At 47.2% G+C, this 27,596-nt stretch overlaps 1 protein-coding gene across 3 annotated transcripts in view; it reads right to left on the minus strand.

Moving 5' to 3' along the window:
- CLDN19 (claudin 19) overlaps positions 1–27,596 on the minus strand; it is an 85,733-nt gene that overhangs the window by 51,442 nt on the left and 6,695 nt on the right. Inside the window, exons 2-5 of one of the 3 annotated variants that reach the window (XM_073316664.1) lie at positions 24,844–25,008; positions 21,799–21,883; positions 20,525–20,677; positions 16,434–16,856 (exon numbers count right to left, since the gene is read on the minus strand). In XM_073316664.1, the coding sequence (XP_073172765.1) occupies positions 16,805–16,856; positions 20,525–20,677; positions 21,799–21,883; positions 24,844–25,008 (455 nt within the window). In that variant the 3' untranslated portion in view covers positions 16,434–16,804. Of the gene's footprint in view, positions 1–16,433; positions 16,857–20,469; positions 20,678–21,798; positions 21,884–24,843; positions 25,009–27,596 lie in introns of those variants that run through there. The other 2 variants (XM_073316666.1, XM_073316663.1) reach the window with 2 other exon arrangements.

Here is a 27,596-nt window from a genome sequence, read left to right on the forward strand (position 1 = left end):
GGCTCTCTTTATAGTACTGATAATTCCCCCCACAGGTAGCTAAATAGGAAAGCAGCACTTGCTTCCCAAAATTCCATTGGTTTGTAATGCAGAATGAAATAAATTGAGCTCCCGGCTTACACAGATTTTTAGTTTAATGCAGAGCATGCAGGAGAGATTATTTATTGATTCCTGGAAGTGAAATACAGTGACAAAAGTCAGCTGCTTAACAGGGGAGGCTATCTAATGAAGGTGATGCTGGAAGAGGTCTTACTACATGTTGGAGATACTCTGAAGATGTTTCAGGAGCAGAAGTTGATGAAGAAGGGTGTATGCAATTTTTTTTTTTTGTAATGGAAAGGTAAGGTTAGTGGTTTGTTCCAGAATGTGATTGTATTCTGTGAGATACCACAGTAACGAGTGTGAGTAGCTGGATAGCTAGTAAAATGGATTAAAAACCATGTGAATCCAACAGACCGATGCTATATATGAAGTTTTACATTAGCAGAAGTGTCTAGAAAATGAATACTCCAAGCCAAAGCACAGCATCCTGAACTCTTAATTTTATTGTGACTAGGGATAACACCTTGGGAGTGGTGGCACCTCAAGCTAGCTGATATATTTTAGCAGAAATTTTTTCCTGCTTTCCTCTCTGCCTTTTTAAAATTTCCCCACCTTTGAAAAAGATAGAGAGCAGCAAAAGGAAAAACAAAATTCTCTGCCACTCAGCAACTTTTCCAAAGTTGGACAAGTTTTGAAAAATTAGAATTAGAAATTGGGGAAAAAAAGTGAGAGAAACCCCTCCCCCAAAACCCAGCCATCATTCATCCTATTGGATTCATTAACAACAACATAAACAACAAAAACAACAATGAAAAGTGCAGTGGGGACAAGGTACAAAAAAATAAAAAATTTTAGATTTTTTTTCCATTTTCAAAAATTGAAATTAAAATGTAATACAAAATGAAAATTTTATTTTGTTTTGTTTCAACATTTCATAAGGGAAAAAAACCCCAGGTGCTTCCACCAGTTCTTGTGGCATCTTTGAATCTGGAGTTGCAGCTAGCAAGAGATGTGAAGGGTAACAAGAAGGGTTTCTACAGGTATGTTGGAAACAAGAAGAAGATCAGGAAAAGTGTAGGACCCTTACTGAAAGGGAGAGGCAACCTAGTGACAGATTATATGGAAAAAGCTGAAGTACTCAATGCTTTTTTTGCCTCGGAGTTCACAGACAAGGTCAGCTCCCACACTGCTGTCCTGGGCGACACAGTATGGGAAAGAGGTGAGCAGCCCTCAGTGGTCAAAGAACAGGTTAAAGACTATTTAGAAAAGGTGGACATGCACAAGTCCATGGGTCCAGATCTAATGCATCCGAGAGTGCTGAGGGAATTGGCTGATGTGATTGCAGAGCCATTGGCCATTATCTTTGAAAACTCATGGTGATCGGCGGAGGTCCTGGACTATTGGAAAAAGGCAAATATAGTGCCCATCTTTAAAAAAGGGAAGAAGGAGAACCTGGGGAACTACAGACCCTGGTCAAACTCACCTCAGTCCCTGGAAAAATCATGGATCAGGTACACAAGAAAACCATTTTAAAGCACTTGGAGGAGAGGAAGGTGATCAGGAACAGTCAACATGATTTACCAAGGGCAAGTCATGCCTGACCAACCTGATTGCCTTCTATGATGAGATAACTGGCTCTGTGGATATGGGGAAAGAGGTGGACATGATATATCTTGATTTTAGCAAATTGTACATCTCAATCCCAAGAGACAGTTGCATCCACCTGCTATGGGGATTGTACCTGCACCCTGTGATGGGCATCAATGGTCATTCATAGTGGCAATCCATAGTAAATCATATGGATAACGAATAATCATTGGGGGAGGGAAAGAATGTTGGGCAGATTCTATATCCTGCCAGGTAGGGCCCTCACCTAGCGTATAGGTGACCCAGGTTCAAGCCGTTCCTCCTGTGACTGTGTACTTGTTTATGCAAAGTGGAACAGCTGCAACAGCCTCCAGTGCTTATGGCACTCACTTAAGAGAGTGAAAATGTAAGGGCAAATACCTTCTCCTTAGTGGAGGGGGAGGGACATAAACTGGTGTCTTCAACATCAAAATGCCTGGAAGCTTAAATGAAAAAATTCACGTAGGTCAAAACAAAGGGTTTTATTTCACCGATTTTTTTTTTAACTTTCAATGAGCCAAAAATTTCAAAAAACTTCAGTTTTTGGTTCAACATGAAAAAAAACTTTGTCTTTGATGTTCCAGAATTGCCAGGGAACTGAAGAATTTCTTATTCAGCCAGCCCAATGGGAGCCTGCTCTCTAGGCAATTAGATAAGGTGATGTGGTGCCCTTATCAAAGGCAGCTCTGTTCCAGCTCTGGCCACTGGGAAGCCACAAGTGAGTTCTGATTCCCATATGTCATCCAGCCTTGTCATGCACAAGCTCCCAGTGGAACTGTCTTAATGGCAGTAAAATGTTCATGTTCCGTCTAGTGCTACACAAATATATTATTATCATTCCTTTAACAGTCACACCATTTTTAACTCTTGGTAAGGTTCCAGACTCTGCCGTGGCTGCTAAATCGCAAGGTCAGATATCTTGTTTGCTAAGCTGAGACTTGAACTAGCCCTTTGTTTTGCACTTTGTTCGTCTTAGGATGGCTCTCAGCCAGTCAATTCCGAGTCTTGGGGCCAGTTTAGTAGAGTTGCATAGAACACATTGTTGTGGGGGCAAAGATCTTAGTGGCAGTTCATCAGTTGAGAGAGAGGCCTTTTTCTCAGGACTTCCCCGCAGTACCATCGCTTATCCAGGAGCCTGAGTTCCCAGGGCTTCATCACTATAGTGCTCATGTACTAAGGCTGACTTAAGAGTCAATACTTGGATATTTTTCTCTTTTGCTCTGCTGCAGATTTTCAGGCACCCATCGCAACGTTCACATTTGTAAGTGGATATTAGCTTTTGCCTCAGCCAGAGTAGAATACATATGCCATGCCTGAGGCCCTGGGTCTCTCTCCTATCCGCAAGGCCAGTAGATAGTCACTGTGGCCCAGATCCACAAAGGTACTTAGGTGCCTAAAACCCAGATTTTGGGGCTATTGTAATAATTAAAACTGCTGCTTGGCTGCTGCCTAACCCTGCAGGTGCCTAAATGTTCAGAATAAACGTTCCCAATGTGTCTACATTTCTGCCTCTGGGCATTCACACTGCTGCATCCCTCTAGGCGCCCTGACGCCTAAGCCCCAGCATGAGCCAGAAACTGGGGGAAGGAGGACACACCGTCCTCTGCCTATCTTGCCTGTGGGACATGATCTGATAGACATGCTCAGAGCATGCTTCCTGCATTGCAGCCCTTTAAAATCTAGACAACAAGGTGGTGCTGTCTCCTTTATAATTTGTAGCCCTGTGGTTAAAGCACTCACCCAGGATGTGTAAGACCTTGGTTTGATTCCCATCCCCTCCAGTGGGGAAAAGGGAGAGAGGGCCTGAACCAGTGGGCCATGGGATATTCTGAGCCCTCAGTCTCTCCTGGTGAAGCTATTCCACTTTGGATTCATACTTAAATTGCCATTGGGTGAGAATGACTCTAAAATCTGGCGGCTAAAGCCCCTGTTGGCAAGATGGGACGACTCAGGGTCCAGTCCCCCTGGTCCAATGACAGTTTAACTATTTGTACACAGTGGAACAGCTTCAACAGGGGACATGAAGGAAGCCCCAGGGAAATGCTGTCAGACCGTGGTGCAAATTTCATGTCTAGTTTTCAAAAAATTGTGGGAGTTGTGTGGAGTGAGGCAAGGTAACAGCTGCCCACTCTCATCCAGAAATGAATGGTCTGGTGGAAAGATTTCATGTAACTTTGAAAGCTGTATTGAAAATGTGTGTCACCATGTGAGAGAATGACTGGGATGTGTTACTCCCTTGTTAGTTATTTGCATACAGAAATGTACCCCAAGAATATACTGGCTTTGACCCCTTGATCTCTTGTATGGGAGACAGGTGAGGGGACCCCTAGATTTAATCCAAGGCTCTTAGGAGGGTAGCACTGAGGAGCTAGGACAGAATGGATGGGAGCATGTCACACAATGAATAACCGATAATGGAACAGAACCTTGAAAGGAGTCAGGAATCGCAGATGACTTGGCATGACAGGAATGCTGAAGAAAGATGGTTTGATACTGGTGATTTGATGTTAGTGCTGATTCCAATGAGGAAAAACAAAATGCACGATTGTTGGGAAGGACCGTGTGAGGTGCTAGAGAGAGTGAACCAAGTCACTTACAGTGCACTCTAGCCCCAGTGCAGGGGAGATGTACAAACTGTACATGTCGACAGATTTAGAGCTTGCCAGGAAAGGGAGATGGGAGTCAATGTGATTTGTTGTGCTGATGAGGGAACGTTTAATGCCCCTTTAATTGATTTGAAGAGGTTCCTCTGGAGAGCACTGAGATGTGGGAGAGTCTGAAACCCACCCAAAAGCAGGCAATGTCAGCCCTTTTAAAGCACCATAAACAGGTAATTCCAACCAGCCAAGTTTAAGGGACAGAATTCTACATTCCATTGAAACTACTCTGCTCCTAGCAAAGCACATTGTTCTAAAGGAGAGATGCAGAAGCAAATTCAGGAGGTGGAAAGCCTGCTGGAAATGGGGGTGATTACTACATTAAAAAGCCCCTGGGTGTCTCATATTGTGATGGTAACTAAAAAGGATAAAACCATGAGGTTTTGTGTGGACTTTATGGGGTTAAATTCTATCACCCAAATTCTATCACCCATAGCCCACATCCTGAATAGAGGACCTACTGAATCCCTTGGGGTGAGGGGGGTGTACAAAGTTCATAAGAAGTCTGGACTTAACTTGTGGGTATTGGCAAATTCCCTTAGATGCTGTTGACCAAGAAAAATCCGCTTTTATAGTGAAATCTTGCCTATATGAGTTTAAGGTTATGCCCTTTGGATTAGTCAATGCAGAGGCCACCTTCCAGAGGCTTGTCAAGGAAGTGTTGCAAGGATTAGAAACCTTTGCCAGGGCCTAATAGATGGCTTGGCGATTTTCAGTAGCTTGTGGTGAGATCACTTGAACCATGTAGGAATTGTGTTACAAAGGCTGAGAGAAGCCAACCTCACTGTTATGACTCCAAATTCAGGGGGGGAGGGGGGGGCTGCAGAGGTATCTTACCGAGGACACAGGGTGGATAGTGGGTTTGTTCACCCGGACCCTTTAAAAGTAGAAGCTATTCAGGGTTGGCCTGCCCCACAAACACAGAAGCCGGCTCAATCCTTTATTGTTCTGGCCAACTCTTATAGGTTTGTAAAGATGTTTAGTGACATTGTGGGCTCATAACAGACCTTAAAAAAAGTGGAAACCAGAGTCGGTGGTGTGAACAAAGGTCCGTGAAAAAGGCTTTCGGAACATAAAAGAAACTTTGTCTAAAAAGCCTGTTTTGGTCAGTCCTGATTTCAGCAAACCTTTGTGCTGTGCACTGAGGCTTCTAGGTATAGTGCTAATGCAGGATGGTATGGGAAACAAGCGATATCCCATTGCCTGCTTGAGTAAAAAACTGACCCCTACTGAACAGAACTATGCTGTCATTGAGCGGGAAGGCTATGCCATTGTTTGGGCTGCTAAGCAACTAAAATCTTATTTATATAATAAAAATTATAAGGTTTTGACATATCATGCCTCTCTAGTATGGTTCCATCAAGGTAAGGGCACCAATTCCAGACTATTAGGGTTCCAGACTATAGTCATAGAATCATAGAATCATAGAATCATAGAATATCAGGATTGGAAGGGACCCCAGAAGGTCATCTAGTCCAACCCCCTGCTCAAAGCAGGACCAATTCCCAGTTAAATCATCCCAGCCAGGGCTTTGTCAAGCCTGACCTTAAAAACCTCTAAGGAAGAAGATTCTACCACCTCCCTAGGTAACGCATTCCAGTGTTTCACCACCCTCTTAGTGAAAAAGTTTTTCCTAATATCCAATCTAAACCTCCCCCACTGCAACTTGAGACCATTACTCCTCGTTCTGTCATCTGCTACCATTGAGAACAGTCTAGAGCCATCCTCTTTGGAACCCCCTTTCAGGTAGTTGAAAGCAGCTATCAAATCCCCCCTCATTCTTCTCTTCTGCAGGCTAAACAATCCCAGCTCCCTCAGCCTCTCCTCATAACTCATGTGTTCCAGTCCCCTAATCATTTTTGTTGCCCTTCGCTGGACTCTCTCCAATTTATCCACATCCTTCTTGAAGTGTGGGGCCCAAAACTGGACACAGTACTCCAGATGAGGCCTCACCAATGTCGAATAGAGGGGAACGATCACGTCCCTCGATCTGCTCGCTATGCCCCTACTTATACATCCCAAAATGCCATTGGCCTTCTTGGCAACAAGGGCACACTGCTGACTCATATCCAGCTTCTCGTCCACTGTCACCCCTAGGTCCTTTTCCGCAGAACTGCTGCCTAGCCATTCGGTCCCTAGTCTGTAGCTGTGCATTGGGTTCTTCCGTCCTAAGTGCAGGACCCTGCACTTATCCTTATTGAACCTCATCAGATTCCTTTTGGCCCAATCTTCCAATTGGTCTAGGTCCTTCTGTATCCTATCCCTCCCCTCCAGCGTATCTACCACTCCTCCCAGTTTAGTATCATCCGCAAATTTGCTGAGAGTGCAATCCACACCATCCTCCAGATCATTTATGAAGATATTGAATAAAACCGGCCCCAGGACCGACCCTTGGGGCACTCCACTTGATACCAGCTGCCAACTAGACATGGAGCCATTGATCACTACCCGTTGAGCCCGACAATTTAGCCAGCTTTCTACCCACCTTATAGTGCATTCATCCAGCCCATACTTCCTTAACTTGCTGACAAGAATACTATGGGAGACCGTGTCAAAAGCTTTGCTAAAGTCAAGAAACAATACATCCACTGCTTTCCCTTCATCCACAGAACCAGTAATCTCATCGTAAAAGGTGATTAGATTAGTCAGGCATGACCTTCCCTTGGTGAATCCATGCTGGCTGTTCCTGATCACTTTCCTCTCATGCAAGTGCTTCAGGATTGATTCTTTGAGGACCTGCTCCATGATTTTTCCAGGGACTGAGGTGAGGCTGACTGGCCTGTAGTTCCCAGGATCTTCCTTCTTCCCTTTTTTAAAGATTGGCACTACATTAGCCTTTTTCCAGTCATCCGGGACTTCCCCGGTTCGCCACGAGTTTTCAAAGATAATGGCCAGTGGCTCTGCAATCACAGCCGCCAATTCCTTCAGCACTCTCGGATGCAACTCGTCCGGCCCCATGGACTTGTGCACGTCCAGCTTTTCTAAATAGTCCCTAACCACCTCTATCTCCACAGAGGGCTGGCCATCTCTTCCCCATTTTGTGATGCCCAGCGCAGCAGTCTGGGAGCTGACCTTGTTAGTGAAAACAGAGGCAAAAAAAGCATTGAGTACATTAGCTTTTTCCATATCCTCTGTCGCTAGGTTGCCTCCCTCATTCAGTAAGGGGCCCACACATTCCTTGGCTTTCTTCTTGTTGCCAACATACCTGAAGAAACCCTTCTTGTTACTCTTGACATCTCTCGCTAGCTGCAGCTCCAGGTGCGATTTGGCCCTCCTGATAACATTCCTACATGCCCGAGCAATATTTTTATACTCTTCCCTGGTCATATGTCCAACCTTCCACTTCTTGTAAGCTTCTTTTTTATGTTTAAGATCGGCTAGGATTTCACCATTAAGCCAAGCTGGTCGCCTGCCATATTTACTATTCTTTCGACTCATCGGGATGGTTTGTCCCTGTAACCTCAACAGGGATTCCTTGAAATACAGCCAGCTCTCCTGGACTCCTTTCCCCTTCAAGTTAGTCCCCCAGGGGATCCTGGCCATCCGTTCCCTGAAGGAGTCAAAGTCTGCTTTCCTGAAGTCCAGGGTCCGTATCCTGCTGCTTACCTTTCTTCCCTGCGTCAGGATCCTGAACTCAACCAACTCATGGTCACTGCCTCCCAGATTCCCATCCACTTTTGCTTCCCCCACTAATTCTACCCGGTTTGTGAGCAGCAGGTCAAGAAAAGCGCCCCCCCTAGTTGGCTCCTCTAGCACTTGCGCCAGGAAATTGTCCCCTACGCTTTCCAAAAACTTCCTGGATTGTCTATGCACCGCTGTATTGCTCTCCCAGCAGATATCAGGAAAATTAAAGTCACCCATGAGAATCAGGGCATGCGATCTAGTAGCTTCCGTGAGCTGCCGGAAGAAAGCCTCATCCACCTCATCCCCCTGGTCCGGTGGTCTATAGCAGACTCCCACCACTACATCACTCTTGTTGTACACACTTCTAAACTTAATCCAGAGACACTCAGGTTTTTCTGCAGTTTCGTACCGGAGCTCTGAGCAGTCATACTGCTCCCTTACATACAGTGCTACTCCCCCACCTTTTCTGCCCTGCCTGTCCTTCCTGAACAGTTTATAACCATCCATGACAGTACTCCAGTCATGTGAGTTATCCCACCAAGTCTCTGTTATTCCGATCACGTCATAGTTCCTTGACATCACCAGGACCTCCAGTTCTCCCTGCTTGTTTCCAAGGCTTTGTGCATTTGTATATAAGCACTTGAGATAACCTGTTGATCGCCCCTCATTGCCAGTATGAGGCAGGAGCCCTCCCCTCACAGACATTCCTGCCTGTGCTTCCTCCCGGTATCCCGCTTTCCCACTTACCTCAGGGCTTTGGTCTCCTTCCCCCGGTGAACCTAGTTTAAAGCCCTCCTCACTAGGTTAGCCAGCCTGCTGGCAAAGATGCTCTTCCCTCTTTTTGTAAGATGGAGCCCGTCTCTGCCCAGCACTCCTCCTTCATGGAACACCATCCCATGGTCAAAGAAACCAAAGCCTTCTCTCCGACACCACCTGCGTAGCCATTCGTTGACTTCCACGATTCGACGCTCCCTACCTAGGCCTTTTCCTTCCACGGGGAGGATGGACGAGAACACCACTTGCGCCTCCAACTCCTTTATTCTTCTTCCTAGAGCTACATAGTCCGCAGTGATCCGCTCAAGGTCATTCTTGGCAGTATCATTGGTGCCCACGTGGAGAAGCAGGAAGGGGTAGCGATCCGAGGGCTTGATGAGTCTCGGCAGTCTCTCCGTCACATCACGAATCTTAGCCCCTGGCAAGCAGCAGACTTCTCGGTTTTCCCGGTCAGGGCGGCAGATAGATGACTCAGTCCCCCGGAGGAGAGAGTCCCCGACCACCACCACCCGCCTTCTCCTCTTGGGGGTGGTGGTCGTGGAACCCCCAACCTCAGGACAGCGCATCTCAGTCCATCAGATGAAATTCGTGTTGATAAATGAAAAGTAATGCACATTGGAAAACATAATCCCAACTTTATATATAAAATGACGGGGTCTAAATTAGCTGTTACCACTCAAGAAAGAGATCTTGGGGTCATCGTGGATAGTTCTCTGAAATCATCCACTCACTGTGCAGTGGCAGTCAAAAAAGCGAACAGAATGTTGGGAATCATTAAGAAAGGGATCGATAATAAGACAGAAAATATCATGTTGCCTCTATATAAATCCATGGTACATCCACACCTTGGATACTGTGTGCAGATGTGGTCGCCCCATCTCAAAAAAGATATGTTGGAATTGGAAAAGGTTCAGAAAAGGTCAACAAAAACTATTAGGGGTATGAAATGGCTTCTGTATGAGGAGAGATTAATAAGACTGGGACTTTTCAGCTTGGAAAAGAGACAACTAAGGGGGGATATGATAGAGGTCTATAAAATCATGACTGGTGTGGCAAAAATAAATCAGGAATGGTTATTTACTCCTTCTCATAACACAAGAAGTAAGGGGTCACCAAATGAAATTAATAGGCAGCAGGTTTAAAACAATAAAAGGAAGTATTTTTTCACACAACGCACAGTCTCCCTGTGGAACTTCTTGCCAGACGATGTTGTGAAGGCCAATTTCTTCAAAAAAGAACTAGATAAGTTCATGGAGGATAGGTCCATCAATGGTTATTAGCCAGGATGGGCAAGGATGGTGTCCCTAGTCTTTGTTTGCCAGAAGCTGGGAATGGGTGACAGGGGATGAATCACCTGTTCTGTTCATTCCCTCTGGGTCACCTGGCATTGGCCATTGTCCGAAGACAGGATACTGGGTTAGATGGACCTTTGGTCTGACTCACTAAGGCCATTCTTATGTTCTTATTATGGTGGAGCCTAGTTCTGCAGGAATTTGACATGGAAATAGTCCATAGCAAGAGGAAAGAAAATATAGTGGCTGATGCCTTAGCAAGACTAGGGGGATTCTAGGACATCAGTGACACCCCTTCTGACATCAGTTTTGCATTGGGGGGGTGTGATGCTGTTGGACCAGGTGCCAGCTATTGTCAAGGCTGTAGGCATCAGCTGAGTGCTGACAAATTCATAGCTAGAAACCAGACCAGCTCACCTGTATGTTAGTACTGTGAGAGCTAGATGTTAGACTTGTAAGGATGTATTTAGTGGTTTGACTCTATAAAAGGCTTGTAAGTTGCTGTATGCCTTACTCTGACTTGTAGTGTCTGTAGCCCATGCTATAAGGTAATATGAAAATTTTGCTTTATAATTGTAAAAATGCCTGCTCTGAACTTGTGAAGTCACACAGGAGGCGTGTTCCCCCGGCCCATTAAGGAGGACTATCAAAACTAAGTGGGCCATTGTAGGACAAAAACTTTGCTGATTGCCCCATCCACCCATGAAGAAGTTGCGTGCAGATATGCTCGTTCCATCAGTTTGAACTCTGGGTGAAGGTCATATAAAAATGCTCACAGGAAGAAATAGTTTGCTGTTTGGATCTCAGAAGGGCTGGAGCTAAGGGACAAAAGCAGAAATCCCTAGGGACCGCCTGGGTTAGCCCTAAAAGACATTCAATGCTGACGGATTACTACATCTACATATTTAGAAAAGCTGGACGTGCACAAGTCCATGGGGCCGGACGAGTTGCATCCGAGAGTGCTGAAGGAATTGGCGGCTGTGATTGCAGAGCCACTGGCCATTATCTTTGAAAACTCGTGGCGAACCGGGGAAGTCCCGGATGACTGGAAAAAGGCTAATGTAGTGCCAATCTTTAAAAAAGGGAAGAAGGAAGATCCTGGGAACTACAGGCCAGTCAGCCTCACCTCAGTCCCTGGAAAAATCATGGAGCAGGTCCTCAAAGAATCAATCCTGAAGCACTTGCATGAGAGGAAAGTGATCAGGAACAGCCAGCATGGATTCACCAAGGGAAGATCATGCCTGACTAATCTAATCGCCTTTTACGATGAGATTACTGGTTCTGTGGATGAAGGGAAAGCAGTGGATGTATTGTTTCTTGACTTTAGCAAAGCTTTTGACACGGTCTCCCATAGTATTCTTGTCAGCAAGTTAAGGAAGTATGGGCTGGATGAATGCACTATAAGGTGGGTAGAAAGCTGGCTAAATTGTCGGGCTCAACGGGTAGTGATCAATGGCTCCATGTCTAGTTGGCAGCCGGTATCAAGTGGAGTGCCCCAAGGGTCGGTCCTGGGGCCGGTTTTATTCAATATCTTCATAAATGATCTGGAGGATGGTGTGGATTGCACTCTCAGCAAATTTGTGGATGATACTAAACTGGGAGGAGTGGTAGATACGCTGGAGGGGAGGGATAGGATACAGAAGGACCTAGGCCAATTGGAAGATTGGGCCAAAAGGAATCTGATGAGGTTCAATAAGGATAAGTGCAGGGTCCTGCACTTAGGACGGAAGAACCCAATGCACAGCTACAGACTAGGGACCAAATGGCTAGGCAGCAGTTCTGCGGAAAAGGACCTAGGGGTGACAGTGGACGAGAAGCTGGATATGAGTCAGCAGTGTGCCCTTGTTGCCAAGAAGGCCAATGGCATTTTGGGATGTATAAGTAGGGGCATAGCGAGCAGATCGAGGGACGTGATCGTTCCCCTCTATTCGACATTGGTGAGGCCTCATCTGGAGTACTGTGTCCAGTTTTGGGCCCCACACTTCAAGAAGGATGTGGATAAATTGGAGAGAGTCCAGCGAAGGGCAACAAAAATGATTAGGGGACTGGAACACATGAGTTATGAGGAGAGGCTGAGGGAGCTGGGATTGTTTAGCCTGCAGAAGAGAAGAATGAGGGGGGATTTGATAGCTGCTTTCAACTACCTGAAAGGGGGTTCCAAAGAGGATGGCTCTAGACTGTTCTCAATGGTAGCAGATGACAGAACGAGGAGTAATGGTCTCAAGTTGCAGTGGGGGAGGTTTAGATTGGATATTAGGAAAAACTTTTTCACTAAGAGGGTGGTGAAACACTGGAATGCGTTACCTAGGGAGGTGGTAGAATCTCCTTCCTTAGAGGTTTTTAAGGTCAGGCTTGACAAAGCCCTGGCTGGGATGATTTAACTGGGAATTGGTCCTGCTTTGAGCAGGGGGTTGGACTAGATGACCTTCTGGGGTCCCTTCCAACCCTGATATTCTATGATTCTATGATTCTGTGATCTCTGTCACCTTTTGGAACCATAGACTGTAACTCATTTGTGCTTATATTGTGCCTGCTTTAACCTGTAAATAACTCTCATTTCTTTTTCCTAGTTTATAAATCCTTAGTTAGTTTGCTATAGGATTGGCTACCAGCATTGTCTTTGGTGTGAGATCCAAGGTACAAATTAATCTGGGGTAAGTGACTGGTCACAACCTGACTATTTTGTGATATTTGGTGTAAGTGAGCACTTACCAGCTTGGCTCGGTGGCAAGATAGACTGGAGTGCCCAAGGGGACTGTCTGTAGCTCCAGGATAAGATTATTGTAGTACTTTGGGAGTTCACATTTGTTACTGGGTTTGTGAAATCTAATTATAAAACGTATCACCCATCTGGGATGTCTGCCCTGAGGCTGGCGCTCACGGTCATGAACCACTCCAGAGAGCGTGGCACTGGCTGTCTTCAAATTCTGCCCATAACTGTCAAAGGGAGCTGAGCACTTGAAAATCTGAGCCTTGCTGTCCGGCGCGGACCAATGTCTGAGGCGTAGATCACTGAGTACTGAAATGCTCTAGTAAAGAGGTACTCCTAAGGACCTAGTCTCTAGCTAATCTGAGCCCCACCGAGCTCTGATTTACTTTGCAGATGGAATTGCCAAACGATGAACTGCAGAGAGGCACAAATATCTCACAGCTGTTACTGTAGCCAGCAGCTTACTGGTCAAAAACATGTTGCCAACGCAGTCAAGACAAGCAAAACTGCCTTCTAAACAGCTATTGCAGCACCCCATAATGTTACCTGACAGGGCTGTGTGTGTCGGGCTGCTGAACCTACAGCCCATCTTAAAGCAAAAGTCCGTTTAAATTAGCAAAGCACAAATCATCGCACCCAATTAGGCACAATCCAAACTCTGAATCAACTGAAAAGAGATTATGTGTTTTATGCACAGCATCTTAAACGACTCCATGCAGGCAGCCTTGGTTAATTAAGACTTTGTTTAGTCACCGGGCTGAAAAATGTCAGTAAATAGGGAATGAACATTCTGGCTTGGAGAGGCCAATTAAGGGAGTTAGTCCAAGAGTGAGTCCTAGGAACAAAGAGTTTGGGCTGAGCTGAGGGCCAGTGCCAAGTCAGTGAGCAGAGATGAGAGTGAAAACCAGTACAAGGATCCTGATGTTCGGGCCTGGCCAACTGCAGACTTCTACTGCTCCCACCACCACAGATCTCCTCTGCATTCCCTCCTCCCACTAGTGCCAGCTCCCCTTTCCTTCCTTCTCCTACAGCTCCCACCCGCCACACTTCCTCCCATTGCCCTCCCCTTTGCCCCCTGTCATGCCTGCACAAATCCAGATTCCAGCAGCACTTCCTCCTCCTCCCTGGCAATGTATGCCCCAACCTGGCGCTGCCTCTGCCTCCATCCTCTCTGCCCCTTCCACCACACCTCCACCTCTCTGTGCCCTCCCACTGTAAGCTCAGACTTCTTCCCACGCTGTCACCCTCCCTTTCTCTGCCCCAAATTGTTCCCATGTGTGAAGATCACCCCAAAGTGCTCCACCCTCCGTGGTCATGCCAAACCAACCCCCCCAGGCTCACCTTAAATTGGTCCTTCGTGCATGCTCACTCTCGCGAGATCTTTCCCAAACCCTCCCCCCACTATGTTCTCCCCATACACTGGCCCTGTGTAATCATCCCAAACTCCTCCTCATTATCTCACCCTAAAGCACTGTACCCCCTTGAGGTGCTCTTCCCTTGATCCCCCCCAAACCCATCCACCATGAGCTCCCACTAAACCACTCCAATTTAAAATCAACCCTAATTTTGAAATTGTGAATGAAAAGGAGGAAATTATTAATATTATATTCCCAAGAGAGGTGAAAAACATGTATAGTAGAAAAGGGAGGAAAGGGATAGATAATAAGACAGAAAATATCATATTGCCTCTATATAAATCCATAGTACCCCCACATCTTGAATACTGCTTGCAGATCTGGTCATCCCATCTCAAAAAAGATATATTGGAATTGGAAAAGGTTCAGAAAAGGGCAACAAAAATAATTAGGGGTATGGAATGGCTGCCATATGAGGAGAAATTAATAAGACTGGGACTTTTCAGTCTGGAAAAGAGACGACTCAGGAGAGATATGATTGAGGTCTATAAAATCATGACTGGTGTAGAGAAAGTAGATAAGGAAGTGTTGGTTACTACTTCTCATAACACAAGAACTAGGGGTCACCAAAAGAAATTAATCGGCAGCAGATTTAAAACAAACAAAAGGAAGTATTTCTTCACACAACGCATAGTCAACCTGTGGAACTATTTGCTCAAGAATGTTGTGAAGGCCAAGACTATAACAGGGTTCAAAAAATAACTACATGAGTTAATGGAGGATAGGTCCATCAATGGCGATTAGCCAGGATGGGCAGGGATGGTGTCCCTAGCCTCTGTTTGCAAGAAGCTGGGAGTGGATGACCGGGAATGGATGACTTGATGATTGCCTGTTCTGTTCATTCCCTCTGAAGCACCTAGCATTGGCCACTGTCGGAAGACAGGATACTGGGCTAGATGGACCTTTGATCTGACCCAGTGTGGACATTCTTATGTTCTTATGTAAAAGAACCTCAGTAAGAGTGTGCGACCAGCATCAAATAGCAAGAGCCTAAAAAGCATAGTGATCCCATTTCACTATGCATTATTACAATATAGCTGGCACAAATGCTAATCATTGTTTGCATTGGGATACACTTTCGCATTGGAAATATAGTTGAAAGTTTTCTTTTTAAAAACAGTAATCATTTTATGACAGTCATTTTTGTAACTTGCTCTAAAGGCTTAAAAACTAGTAAGCAGCTCTGAAACTCATTCACCACCACAGGAAGCGTATTGCAGGGCCCACCGCTCCTGAGCCCCAATTCTATGTCATAGCCGCAGGGCGACTGTCTGAAACAAACACAGCTGACCATGTCTTTAGAGACTGTACCATTCAGCTCTGTGTTTCACAGGGCCTTGTAGAAGTCTTCCACTCTCACTGGCAGCATAGTCAGGAGAGCAAAAAGATGAGACTTTGTTCTTCTGGACAGTCGTGTGGTTAAGTAAATGAGACAGTTCTCAGCTGTGGTAGCCCATGAGCTCTGCCAGTAGGGTTATTGTGCAGATCCTCAGATCCTACTACCTTGTCTGTAAAATGTGGGGAATGATCCCCTAGTCCTTGCTCAGTAATAGGGGCTGTGAGCAATTAACACCAACCCTTTGGACAGGTGAGACTTGTGGTGGGCCCCAGACAGCCTGGGTGCCATGCTGCGATACAGTGTTATTTCAGCTCCATGCCAGGCTGCAGCGATATCTGCAGCACATGTCCAGGTGTGTTTATTTTCTCTCTCATTTTGTGATTTCCCCTCCATTTCTGTTAAATAGCTAATAAAATATCGAGGACCTGAATTGGCTTTCTGAGCGACAAGCTACATCATCTAGGCATGGGCCTCCCATTGACTTTCAGTGAGGCTCAGGGCTTGTCTACATGGTCAGTTAGCAAGTGCCAAGCTGGGGTGTGAATCTACAGTCACTAGCCTGCCGCATACTGTTGGCTTGCAGCCTGCTACCGTGCATTAAAGTGTGCACCAACTCACTCTCATTTCAAAGTGGAGTAGATCGAACCCTTAGGCTTCCAGTGGGTGAGTCACTTTTGAAAATGGGACTTAGGCCTAGCAACGCCTAAATACCATTAAAAATCTCAACCTTCCCGCCTTGGAGAGAGATTGGACTCTGACCTTGGGAGACCCAGGAGCAGGGAACTAATTGGGAAGAACATATAGGTTGCAATCTTTTTCCTTAAATCACACCACAGGAGGATTTGCAAATCACCTGAGAGGTACAGAGTCTGGTTACAAGAACTTTCTGGGGGTTTGCATAAAAGGAGCTGTAGATTTTAAAGAGTAAAAGAGAGGCAAGCATTTAGAAAGATGGCAAAGACCAAAAATATTTTATTAACCTTTGAGTTGTGATTTTTAGTATAAACAATCAAAAGACATTTGAAATTCAAACCTGTATAATTCCCCTTAAGTATATTTTGGACCATAGAAAAGTTAATACAATTTTCAATTAAAAGAATAAAAACATTCTTATACACAGTGCTGTACTCTTTGTATAAAAAGATCTTTCAGAAAATGTGTCACAGGTTTCTTTTAAAATCCTTGCTATAGTAGTGTCACTTAAATTTTTTGGACTTTTTTTGAAGGAAACACAATAAGCTGGGTTCAGACAAACAACCACTGCTCTCCCCTGATGGGTGAAGACAGACTATAAACACTGCTCTCCCCTGATGGGTGAAGACAGACTATAAACACTGCTCTCCCCTGATGGGTGAAGAAGACATTTTTACATTGGGTCTGAAATTCAAAAGAGAGAGAGAGCTGTTAGTGCTGAGTTATGCAGAAAAAACAGCAAATAGGGCAGAAAGACCATACACTGCTCCCTTCCCTACTGATCTTCAATGCACCCATCCACCCAGGTTTCAGCAAAACACCTGATAGTTTGACAAAATTCCACTTGAAAAATTAGTTTGAATTTGGCATAGATTTTAAAAAAACAAACCGCTCCTGTGGACTAAAAACTGGCTGCAAACCAAGGAGAATGAGAATTTAATGATATAAGGGGCTGTGTCTAGAGGCTATGAGGACTGATGTTATAACCAGTCACTTTAAATAGCTGCATATCATGATCTGGAGAACGGTGTTAAACGCTAATTTGATTTGCAGATGCTAGTAAACTGGGAGGTCTGAACCATGTAAACAGAAATAACCCCCAGGGACCTACAGAGATTAGCAATGTGGGCAGGAAGTAACAATAGAGAACACCACTTCGAGAAATGCAAAGTAGGCATCTGGGGGGTAAATAAATCAAAATATTCCATGGGAGCCATTGGCTTCCCTAACACAGGGAGGCACTGTCCATCTTTAATATAGGGCCAGATTTTTAAAGGTATTTAGACTTAAAGATGTAGGTACCTTAGAGACTAACAAATTTATTTGAGCATAAGGGATGAAGTGAGCTGTAGCTCACGAAAGCTTATGCTCAAATAAATTGGTTAGTCTCTAAGGTGCCACAAGTACTCCTGTTCTTTTTGTGGATACAGACTAACATGGCTGCTACTCTGAAAGACGTAGGTAGACACTAGTCATCTAACTCCCATTGATTTCAATGGCACTATTCCCGAGGGCATGTTCTACCCAGTGCAACTAAGGGGTCCAGAACTGGGCCCTATGTCAATATCTCACAAGCTGTTTCTCAGAGAAATGAACGTACTGAGATGCCTTAACAGAATTCTTGTCTGTCTATTTAACAGAGCAACTTTTGTATTTTTCAGGTGACCTGCCCTCAAAGACCAAGTGTTACTTTTCCAGAGTATTAGAGGCACTTTAAAAAAAATATTGTTATGCTGTTTCTGAAGTGAGTGAGAATCAGTAGAGAATTGACACTGGTATGTGACCGATTTAAAAGTTATCAATATCTTTCTAACGAGGCAGAAAACTGTAAAACTCAATTTTTTGAGGCCTGGCATAAAAGTATGAGTGTTTCCAGGGGCTAAGTACATTACTGTTTTAACTATTAAGTGTATTAACACCACTGACAGTCATTGAAAGAGTCTGTCTAACCCTAACCATTTATCTACTTTAGGACATTTTCATTATTACTCTCTTGTTAGACAACATGTTACAGCTAAAATAGGGGGTGTCACATATGCAGAGACTGTAGTATACAGTAGTATAAGAGGCTACATGTAAATCTAGGGTTGCAGAAAAGATAGGCTAGGCTATTGTATTTGCAAAACAGTACTTGATGTGGTTAATGACTATATCAACGTATATGCACAAGGGGGCAGAGTTAAGGTTGCACAGGCAATTGGCACTTCTTCACTTAAGTGCTTAACTGTGCAACCTTAGTGACATTCTCCTAACATGGGTCCATCTCCAGGACTTAAAAGTTCCAATTCCAAAACACCTGTAAGAAACTTGTGTTTGTTCTATAATCCTGACCTGTTTGGCTGGATGCTCTCTGAATGCTGACATTCTTCTCTGAAACTACCAGAATCCAGCTGGCTTGACCAAGGGCTGCCAGCTGCTGAGAACCCTTATTCTATATTCCTTCTGATGCTCCTGGTGTAATCTGGGTGTGCTGGGATGCTGGGAGAAGGGGCACTGCCTGAAGATCTACAGGGAGCTTTGGGGCGTTTTGCAGGAGAAGGGGCCTGCTCAGCTGAGCTCCTCACCCGCACTGGAGCAGAGGCCCTGCCGCTGTATCAGAATTCAGATCCAGTCGTCTGACACCTTTTCCATTTGTGGCTCCAAAGCCAGTTAGCAGCAAATGAAACATTTCAAAGCCTGCAGAAGACTTTACAGCCACTTCGATTTTCAGGTTCCTAAGCTCTGTTGTCTAGCTATGCTCCCATGGAGTTTAGGAGCTTCTTAAGCTTCAAGAACTCACCCTCCTCCGGAGCTAGTTTTGCCAGGCCCTTGGTTTCGGGAACTGGTTTGGAGCAGTCACTGGACTAAGATGTTTAGGGTCAGATTTCAGAAGCATTCCAGTGTTCTCCTTTGGAGGCATAGGATCCTCCATTGTTTGTGGAGGAGTTGCTGAGTACAAACCCCTTTTAAAAGTCTGACCTGGACCATGTAGCTAAGTTGGCTACATCCTTCCTAGGATATGTACTTAGCAAAAAGAAAAACCAATGTATTGCACATGCTCAAAACCCAGTTTTCAAATGCTCAGAACTTAGCCAAATCAAAACCCTTCCCCCCCAAACAAGGCCAGATACTCCTGCTCTCTGAGGACTCACCCCATGCCAACTTTCAGTTGTCAAACCTCAGCCAGTTCAGCTCTAAGATAAAAAAAAAGTTTGTCTATAATTGACAGTGGATTTCTTCTAACTCTCTGGGTGCTCAGCCTTGCAAAAAACTTGTTTTGGGTATAAACCAAAGCTGCAGAATTTCAATCTGACAGGCGAAAGCTTTAGAAACACAGGGTGCCTGTCAACAGGATGTATAAAGGTGCAACCTTAGTTTAGTACACATGGCTACTACACCTCTAATGTCAGTAATAAATCAGTGGTAGACTCTCTCCTGGAGTACTGTGTTCAGGTTCAGCCAGGCCATCTGAAGGATAGAGTAGAAAAAGGCTACAGAAGAGCAACAAAACCTTCAGAGGCCTGGAAGGATTAGGAGCTAAAAAAGAGGTGACATGATAAAAGTACCTCGAATGAATAATGGCCCAGAGAACATCTGCCAGACCCTCCTATTTCCCCCCTCGGAAACACAAGAACCAGGGGAGACCCAAGGAAATTAAATACAACAAAATTTAGACTAAGAAGAAAGACTTGTTTTTACACAACACAAAACTCAGTGGGACTCAATGCCATAAGATATCATGGAGATTGAAAATGTATTAGGATTTTTTTTTAAAACAGACATTTATATAGAGAATAGCTGCGTTTACATGAGTTACGATAAAAGTGTATATGGGATGAATCAACCCGCGTCTGCCAGGAATTAGGAAAACACTTCCCCAGTGATGAGTGATGGGTTTTGGCCATTCCTCTGAAGCATCTGGGACTGGCCTCTGTCACAAACAGGACACTGGCCTAGATGAGCCCCAAGTCTGCGCCAGCCTGGTCATTCCTATGTTTCAGTGTTCTAGCTGTTTGGCCGGCCAACATGGCAGAGGCCAAGCAATGCTGGACCGGTGATAAACCTGGCCGTGAGGCCAGCGTAGACGGAGCTAGTAGGGAAGAACCTGACGATGGCTGAAGCAAGAGCTATGTCGAGAAGAACATTTTAGATGCTTCTGCTATAAGTGGAGCTGCCCCCCAGGCTATTAGGGGCGCCCCCGAGAAGTGTGTGTGGTTTGGGAAGGCCCGCCCAAGGCTGCCTGAGCAGCACTGAAGAAGGATCTAGTGTCTGTTGCACTGACGAAGTGGCCGGGAACACCGCGGTCTCTAGCACATGCCTGAGAAGGAAGGGAACCGTTGGGCGGCGGGTGGGAAGGTGGGGGTCAGACGTACTCCCTAGCTGTTGAAGGCTGTGACTGCCTATAGTACTGCTGTCCTCTCCTCTCCTCAGGGGGGGTGGGGCAGGAGCAGCACAGGAAGGAGCCTCCCAGCATGGTCAGGCTGGCAGCTGCCCAGCCAACAAACAAGGCGGAACCAAATTCGTACCTAGTGTGAGAGAGAAAAGAGATGGTGGAAACAAGGGAGAAGGTGGAGGGACTGGTGCTCCACCCCTCTGCCGGGGGCTGGGTGGGAAAGGGACCCCATGCCCATTCACCGACACATCACCCAGATGCCCCACATGGGCACATATGTAGAATGTGGCCCTCTGTCTCTTCTGGGAGAAAGAGGCTGATGGAGCACTGGGCATTACAGAGAGGAAGACAGGCCAGATCTGTTCCAGAGCCAGCGCCCGGACAGAATGCATTGGCTCGCTGATGGACTGATTTCATAATGTCTGGAGGTAGGGGAGGGAACCGGGCTTATTCAGCCTTTTCACACGACACACATCCCAAGCACGCTGAGGGGGAGGGGAGGAGACCCACCTGGCCCCCACAGTGTGGCTCCCCAGGCAGAAGTGGTGTTGGCAGCACAGGCGGTGGCCTGGATGGCAAACGCGGAAATTCACAGCTGACATTCAATCAGGGGGGGCTGCGAACCCCAGTGAGGACAGAGAGGGAGACGCTGCGGAGAACAGCAACAAAGGGTCCCACGTGGGGAAACACAGGTAACCCCTCCAGGGAAATAACAGCTGAAACATGGATACAGTGAGGTGACAGGAAAAGGACCATTTGTGCTTCCTAGGTCCAAGGGAGAATCAGGGCAGGAGGTTGCTGCTGGTAGAACAGGGGCTTGTTTGACAGAGTGACTGAGTCTCCTGGAGAATGTATGGTGGCATATGGGAAGGGGGCTGGCACTGCTGGGGGCATGAACAGAGGGACAGAGGCTTGGGGCAGGGGGCTGGCACTGCTGTGGGCACGAACAGAGGGGCAATAGCACCAGAGGAGAGCATAGGGTCGTGTGAGCCATGGGCTATGGCTAGCTCTGGCAGGAAAGGACAGGACAATGCAGGGAATAACACTGTGTGTACTGTTTCTTTCAATTTCTATCATGAGGCTAGGGAGGAGTGTGGCTGAGACAAATGGGCACCAGATGGCACCATGGGCAGGGGCACCAGGCTCTGAATACGATGTCCGTGGCTGGGTACCTTTGTCACAATGCCACTAATGAGCTAAAACACAAGGAAAATGGCTTCCCCCTAAACAGCCCATTTGTTTAAAGGCACTTACCGGGCATTAACTGGAGTGTTGGGGTTGAAGAATTCATAGGTCACCTGTGTTGCATACCACGAAACAGCTGTTAAGGTGCACAGACCTGGGAATATACAACAAGAACCAAAGAATCAGCTTCCGGAGGCCTTTTGGGGATGTTTTCCCACCATAGACTTTACAATTGAATACAGTCCTTCGCTTTTAAAAGCTATTTGAGCCCTTTAATATTCTATTCTTCATATTCTCTGTGGCTACGAAGTTCCATTGAAGTCCAATGGGACTCTCAGGGCTCGTCTACGGACAACCATGACCCAAAATGACGACACTGGTTTCATTCACACCTTTTGTTATTTTGGTGAACGTTGGTACACAGACCCACCATTACACATGTAATATGAGGTAGGAAGGGACTTTCCAATAAAGGGCTAAAACTGTCACCAGGTTGCTTAGAAACAAGGAAGCAGATTCTAAGAGGCAGCTAGCCAGATAGGAGTAATAGGTAGTTAATGTGACAGGACTAAAATATGCTTTCAGTTTACATATGTGAATAAGAACATGAGAACGGTCACACTGGGTCAGACCAAACCCCAGTATCCTGTCTTCCAACAGTGGCCAATGCCAGGTGCCCCAGGGGAATGAACAGAACAGATAATCATCGAGTGATCCATCCCCTGTCGCTCATTCCCAGCTTCTGGCAAACAGAGGCTAAGGACACCATCCCTGGCCATTCTGGCTAATAGCCATTGATGGGACTATCCTCCATGAATTTATCTAGTTCTTCTTTGAACTGAAGTCAGCTGAGTTACTCCATGTGGAACTGGGACCAGAATTTGGGCCACCATTTTTAAGAGACAAGATCTCTTTGAAGCAGGAACAAATATAAGGTGCAAAACTGTCAAACTACTTCTCTTTCCTGTTGCAAAATGGCCCTAAACAAAGAGGATCCCAGACCAGAAGAAGGTGGTTTGACCCCCCTGTTCTTAGAGACAGCTTTATAACCTTGGGAAAGAAGTGAATCTTTTCCGGACTGGATTCAGAGCAGTACTGAGCACAGATTTGGACTCTACAGGCATGGCAGAATATTCGTTTTAAGAACACCTGGACCTTTGCTGAAATTTTTAATGGGGAATCAACACTTAGAAGGGATGTTTCTAGTGGGTTCCCATCGGGACCCGTTTTTGGCCCAATGCTATTCATTATCTTTATCAATGATCTGGAAGAAAAATGAGGTTTTCAGATGACACAAAGATTGGTGGGTTGGTAAATAATGACACGGATGGGTCAGTGATACAGACCAATCAGATCGCTTGGTAAACTGGGTGCAGTTAAATAACACCATTTATTACAGCCAAAGGCAAAAATCACACCTCAAGGAAACAAGAATGTTGGTCAGACTTCTGTGGTTGGGGAACTGTGTCCTGGAAAGCACAGACTCAAAGTGGGTCATGGTGGGTAACTGGAGCTAAAAGGGCTAACATGATCCTTGGATATATAAACAAGAGAACATAAAGCATCAGTAGGAGGAGTTAATACCACTGTATAGGGCAGGAAAGAGACCAATAATGGGCGCTGTCCAGTTCTGGTATCCTGTTGTGATAACTGGACCTACACATTTACCCTAATTGTGGGTTCAACTGTAAGAGGTGAGTGTAGGTTCGTCAAATGTCACCATAACCTGTAACAACAAATGTTGATGGGGAGAAGTAGAGGAAGTTATTTTCAATAAAGAATCTTACAAACAGGTGCAAGAAAACCAGACAGAGACTGAATTAGTCCAAACAAAAAGGCCTCCACATATAACCCATGTGTTGAGATCATGCCTGGTAGACAAGAAAATCTGGGTCTGAAAATTAATGACTCAAAATAGGTGTGTCAGAAACCAGACCTAATTGGTGGATGAAATAATGAGTGGATAGGCTATTCTGCCCACCATTCCCATTTACAAAGACTCTGGGGGGAGTGGGAAAGAGCAGATGGCGCTACTAAAGCAAGCTTCACCATCATGGCTGCCACCCCATCATCTGCTGGGACCTCCGGCCTAATCCTGAAAGATGTCCTGACCTGACTGGGTCAGAGAAAGGGACCCAGACAACACTGCTTGTCTACCGGCTCCAACTGAATCCCAAACACCACCTGGGATGGAATGGGATCAGACTTTAACAACAACCCAACACTGGTCCTGCAGCAGCATCCAGCCTGGTCTCGGGTATCATTTCTTATTACACTAGTGTCTAGGGGACCTAGGCATGGATGGTTCTATTATTCTAGGTGCTGTACAAACACATGACAAAGAGGTGGCCCTGCCTCAAAGAGCTTTCAATCCAAGTTACACATTCGTAGCCAGGGGCCTCATCTGTACATAAATCGGGGATGGAATTAACTTTACAAATTCCTCACCTTGCACTGAACACTTTCAATAAACAAGCAGGATCACTGGCAGCAGAAGATGCTATTTTCCTGAGGGAGAACCCATGTCAAAGCCAAAAGAACCAAGATGAAACATCCCAGCATTGGCTGGCATCAGCCCATTTCAATGCTGGGCCTCTCCCCTTAGCTGAGAGGCAGGTCTAAAGCACCTGTGCTAAACTGTTATAGCTAAATGGGCCTTCAGCTGAGCCTGCCCGCCTTGGAGAAGCCAGCCGGCTCCATTAGACACAAGTGCCACTTATCTAAACCCCACCCCCTCATCTTACAGTTTTCCACATCTCCCAGAGTAAAAATGAGAGACCCCCTTTTAGAACCACTGAGTAGGTGGATAGGCAGATTTCAGATCCCTGAGGCCATTCTGCTAGACCCACCTATGCCCAGACGTTGTATCTACAGGCATAGCATCTACTAGAAATAGAGGAGAATGTTTATTAACCCCCTGCCTGTGATCACACTCTCTCCTGCAAGGGGAATAACTCACATGGACTTTGAGGCTACCTGCCCATTCAGAAGCTGTGACATGTCATCAGATCTCCTGCCCCACGCTAGTGCTAACCAATATCACAGCAGACAAGTTCAGACTATCATCAAATGGCAGGAGTTTGTGGGTACAGGGGGCTCTGGACTTTGTCTTACCTGCTATGAGGAAGAGAATGCCACCGGCCACAGCAATCCGGCTTTTGATAACAGGGTTCTCGTCCCCCACTTTGGTACATTTCATTCCCACCACACTGACAATGACCCCCACAAAGCCCAGGAGGATAGAAACCACCATGAGCGCCCGGGAGGTCTGGAGGTGAACTGCAAAGCAAGAAAAGTGCAAGTCACTGGTGCTGCAGAGCAGATTAACCATGCAAAGAACCAGAGCCAGAGAAGAGAGGGGGCATCACTGGTCAACAAGACCAGCACCCCGGGGAAGAACAGTGCCTCCCAAGTCCCTGCACTGATGAGTGCAACTATTCGCATCCCTAAGTAGCAGTTCTGAGGTGCCCAGCAGCCCTTCCCCGTGGCCATATTGTCTTGTGGTGTCTAAAGAGCCATTCCCCCAGGTTTGCTGCTCTGTGGCACTGAGGAGCCATTCTGCACAGTGGTAACGTCGTGGCCAATCCTGGAGCTGTTCTCCACCAATCAGGTCACGTCACAAGCACCAGGATCCTCTTCCTTACCAGCCACGCTGCTCTCTGGAGTCCAGAATCCAACCCCGACTCATCAAGCTCCCAGCCCCAGGTGGGGGCTTTGGAGGCTGTGTATATTGGGGGGGATTTAGCCTCAGGCATTGTAACCAGATGCAGTTCCCCCTCCTCTCTTCTCCAAGGGTCACTTCAGGAGTGGAGCACAGCCCTGCAGAGAGGCCCCATCCTGTGATGAGCTGCCAAAATCTTAACAACCGGTTCCCTATAAAAAGTTCTGATGTAAGGGCTGTGCCCCAGTATGTATTTTTGTACCAACAGGGTTACCATACGTCCGTATTTTCCCGTATTTTAAAATTTAAAAATTCCTCCTGGATGGCGATTTAAGAACCAGAAAGCCTGACCTGTCCAGGAAAATACGGGTGTATGTTAACCCTGCCTAAAGTTCTTCAAAAAGATGGACCTGAGCTAGAAATGAGCTCTGTTTCACAGGTGTGAGGCCCCACCACGCCTTGGGGGTGTGCTAGGGGGACCAGATGTCCGGATTTTATAGGGACAGTCCCGATTTTAGGGTCTTTTTCTTATATAGGCCTCTATTACCCCCCACCCCCATCCTGATTTTTCACACTTGCTGTCTGGTCACTGTGCACATATGTGGGTCCCAGCTGCTCCCTGCCCCCCTCATTGAAGCAGATGTGCAGGGTTACTGCCCTGGGAACTGCAGGGCACCAGTGGACATGGGGCCAGCTGCAGACAGGGGCGTGGGGCAGGGCTAGCTGGAGGCAGGGGGTGTGGGGCTGGCTGCGGGCAGGGCAGGGGGTTCGGAGCTGACTGGAGCCAGGAGGGTGCAGGGGTAGCTGGAGGCAAGGGGGTGTGGGGCTGACTGGAGGTAGGGGCTGGCTGCAGGCAAGGCAGGGGGTTGCGGGCCTGGCTGCAGACAGGGCAGGGGGTGCGTGCGGCAGGGGTTGGCTGCAGGCAAGGCAGGGGGTACGGCAGGGGCTGGCTGCAGGCAGGGCAGGGGGTGCTGGGCTGGTGTGGACAGGGGGTGCGGGGCTGGCTGGAGACAGGGCACGGGGTGTGTGCTGCAGGCATTGACTGGATACAGGGCAGGGGGGGTGTGGGGCTGGTGTGGGCAGGGCAGGGGTGTGTGTCAGGGGTTGGCTGGATACAGGTCAGGGGGTGCGGCAGGGGCTGGCTGCGGGCAGGGGCTGCGGGGGTGGCTGGAGATAGGGCAGGGGGTGCGGGCAGGGAGTGCAGGGGTGGCTGGAGTCAGGGCAGGGGGTGGCTGGAGACAGGGGCTGGCTGTGGGGAGGGGGTTCAGGGGTGGCTGGAGACAGGGCAGGGGGTGGCTGGAGATAGGGCAGGGGGTGCGGGCAGGGGGTGCAGGGGTGGCTGGAGACAGGGCAGGGGGTGGCTGGAGACAGGGGGTGGCTGCGGGCTGGGCAGGGGTGCAGCAGGGACTGGCTGCAGGCAGTGGGTGCGGGGGTGGCTGGAGGCAGGGCAGGGGGTGTGGGGAGGGGGTTCAGGGGTGGCTGGAGACAGGGCAGGGGGTGTTGCAGGGCCTGGCTGCAGGGAGGGGGTTCAGGGGTGGCTGGAGACAGGGCAGGGGGTGTTGCAGGGCCTGGCTGCAGGGAGGGGGTTCAGGGGTGGCTGGAGGCAGGGCAGGGGGTGCGGCAGGGGCTGGCTGCGGGCAGGGGGGTGGGTGCTCGTGGGCAGAGTGGCTCGGAGCAGCCTGAGTAGCAGGACGCAGCCCCGGCCCAGCAGAGCAGCCGGGGACCCACCCGGCAGCAGCGGGAGCCCCAGGGCCAGGGGTCGGGGGAGCAGCAGCACCAGGGCTCGTGCCCAGGGCCAGGCCGCAGCCCACGCGGCTCCCGCAGTGCAGCGCCCCCGGTGGCCGGAGGAGGAATCACATCACTTGATACTCTTGGGGTATCTGGCAGAGCCCCCATGCGGGAGGAGAAAGAAGACTTTCCAAATGTATTATCCCTTATTCCCTTTCAATCTCCCCCTTTCCGTTTCTTATGCAGCCCATTAATTACACTGCCCATTACATGCAGGGGGAGGATCAGTGTGGCCATTAGCTACTTCTGTCCGAGGAGCAGCTGCTAGTCTGGAGTGTTAAATGGTTACTAGAAACTTGCAGTTATCAAACACACACACATCAGCATAGGGGCTGGATTGGGACACCCACTTCTCAGTAACTTCAATGTCAGTTATGTGTCTGAACTCCCCTAAACAGCTTTGAAAATCTCGCCTTAG

Source organism: Lepidochelys kempii, chromosome 18 (assembly GCF_965140265.1).
Source record: "Lepidochelys kempii isolate rLepKem1 chromosome 18, rLepKem1.hap2, whole genome shotgun sequence".
Classification (NCBI taxonomy): domain Eukaryota; kingdom Metazoa; phylum Chordata; order Testudines; family Cheloniidae; genus Lepidochelys; species Lepidochelys kempii.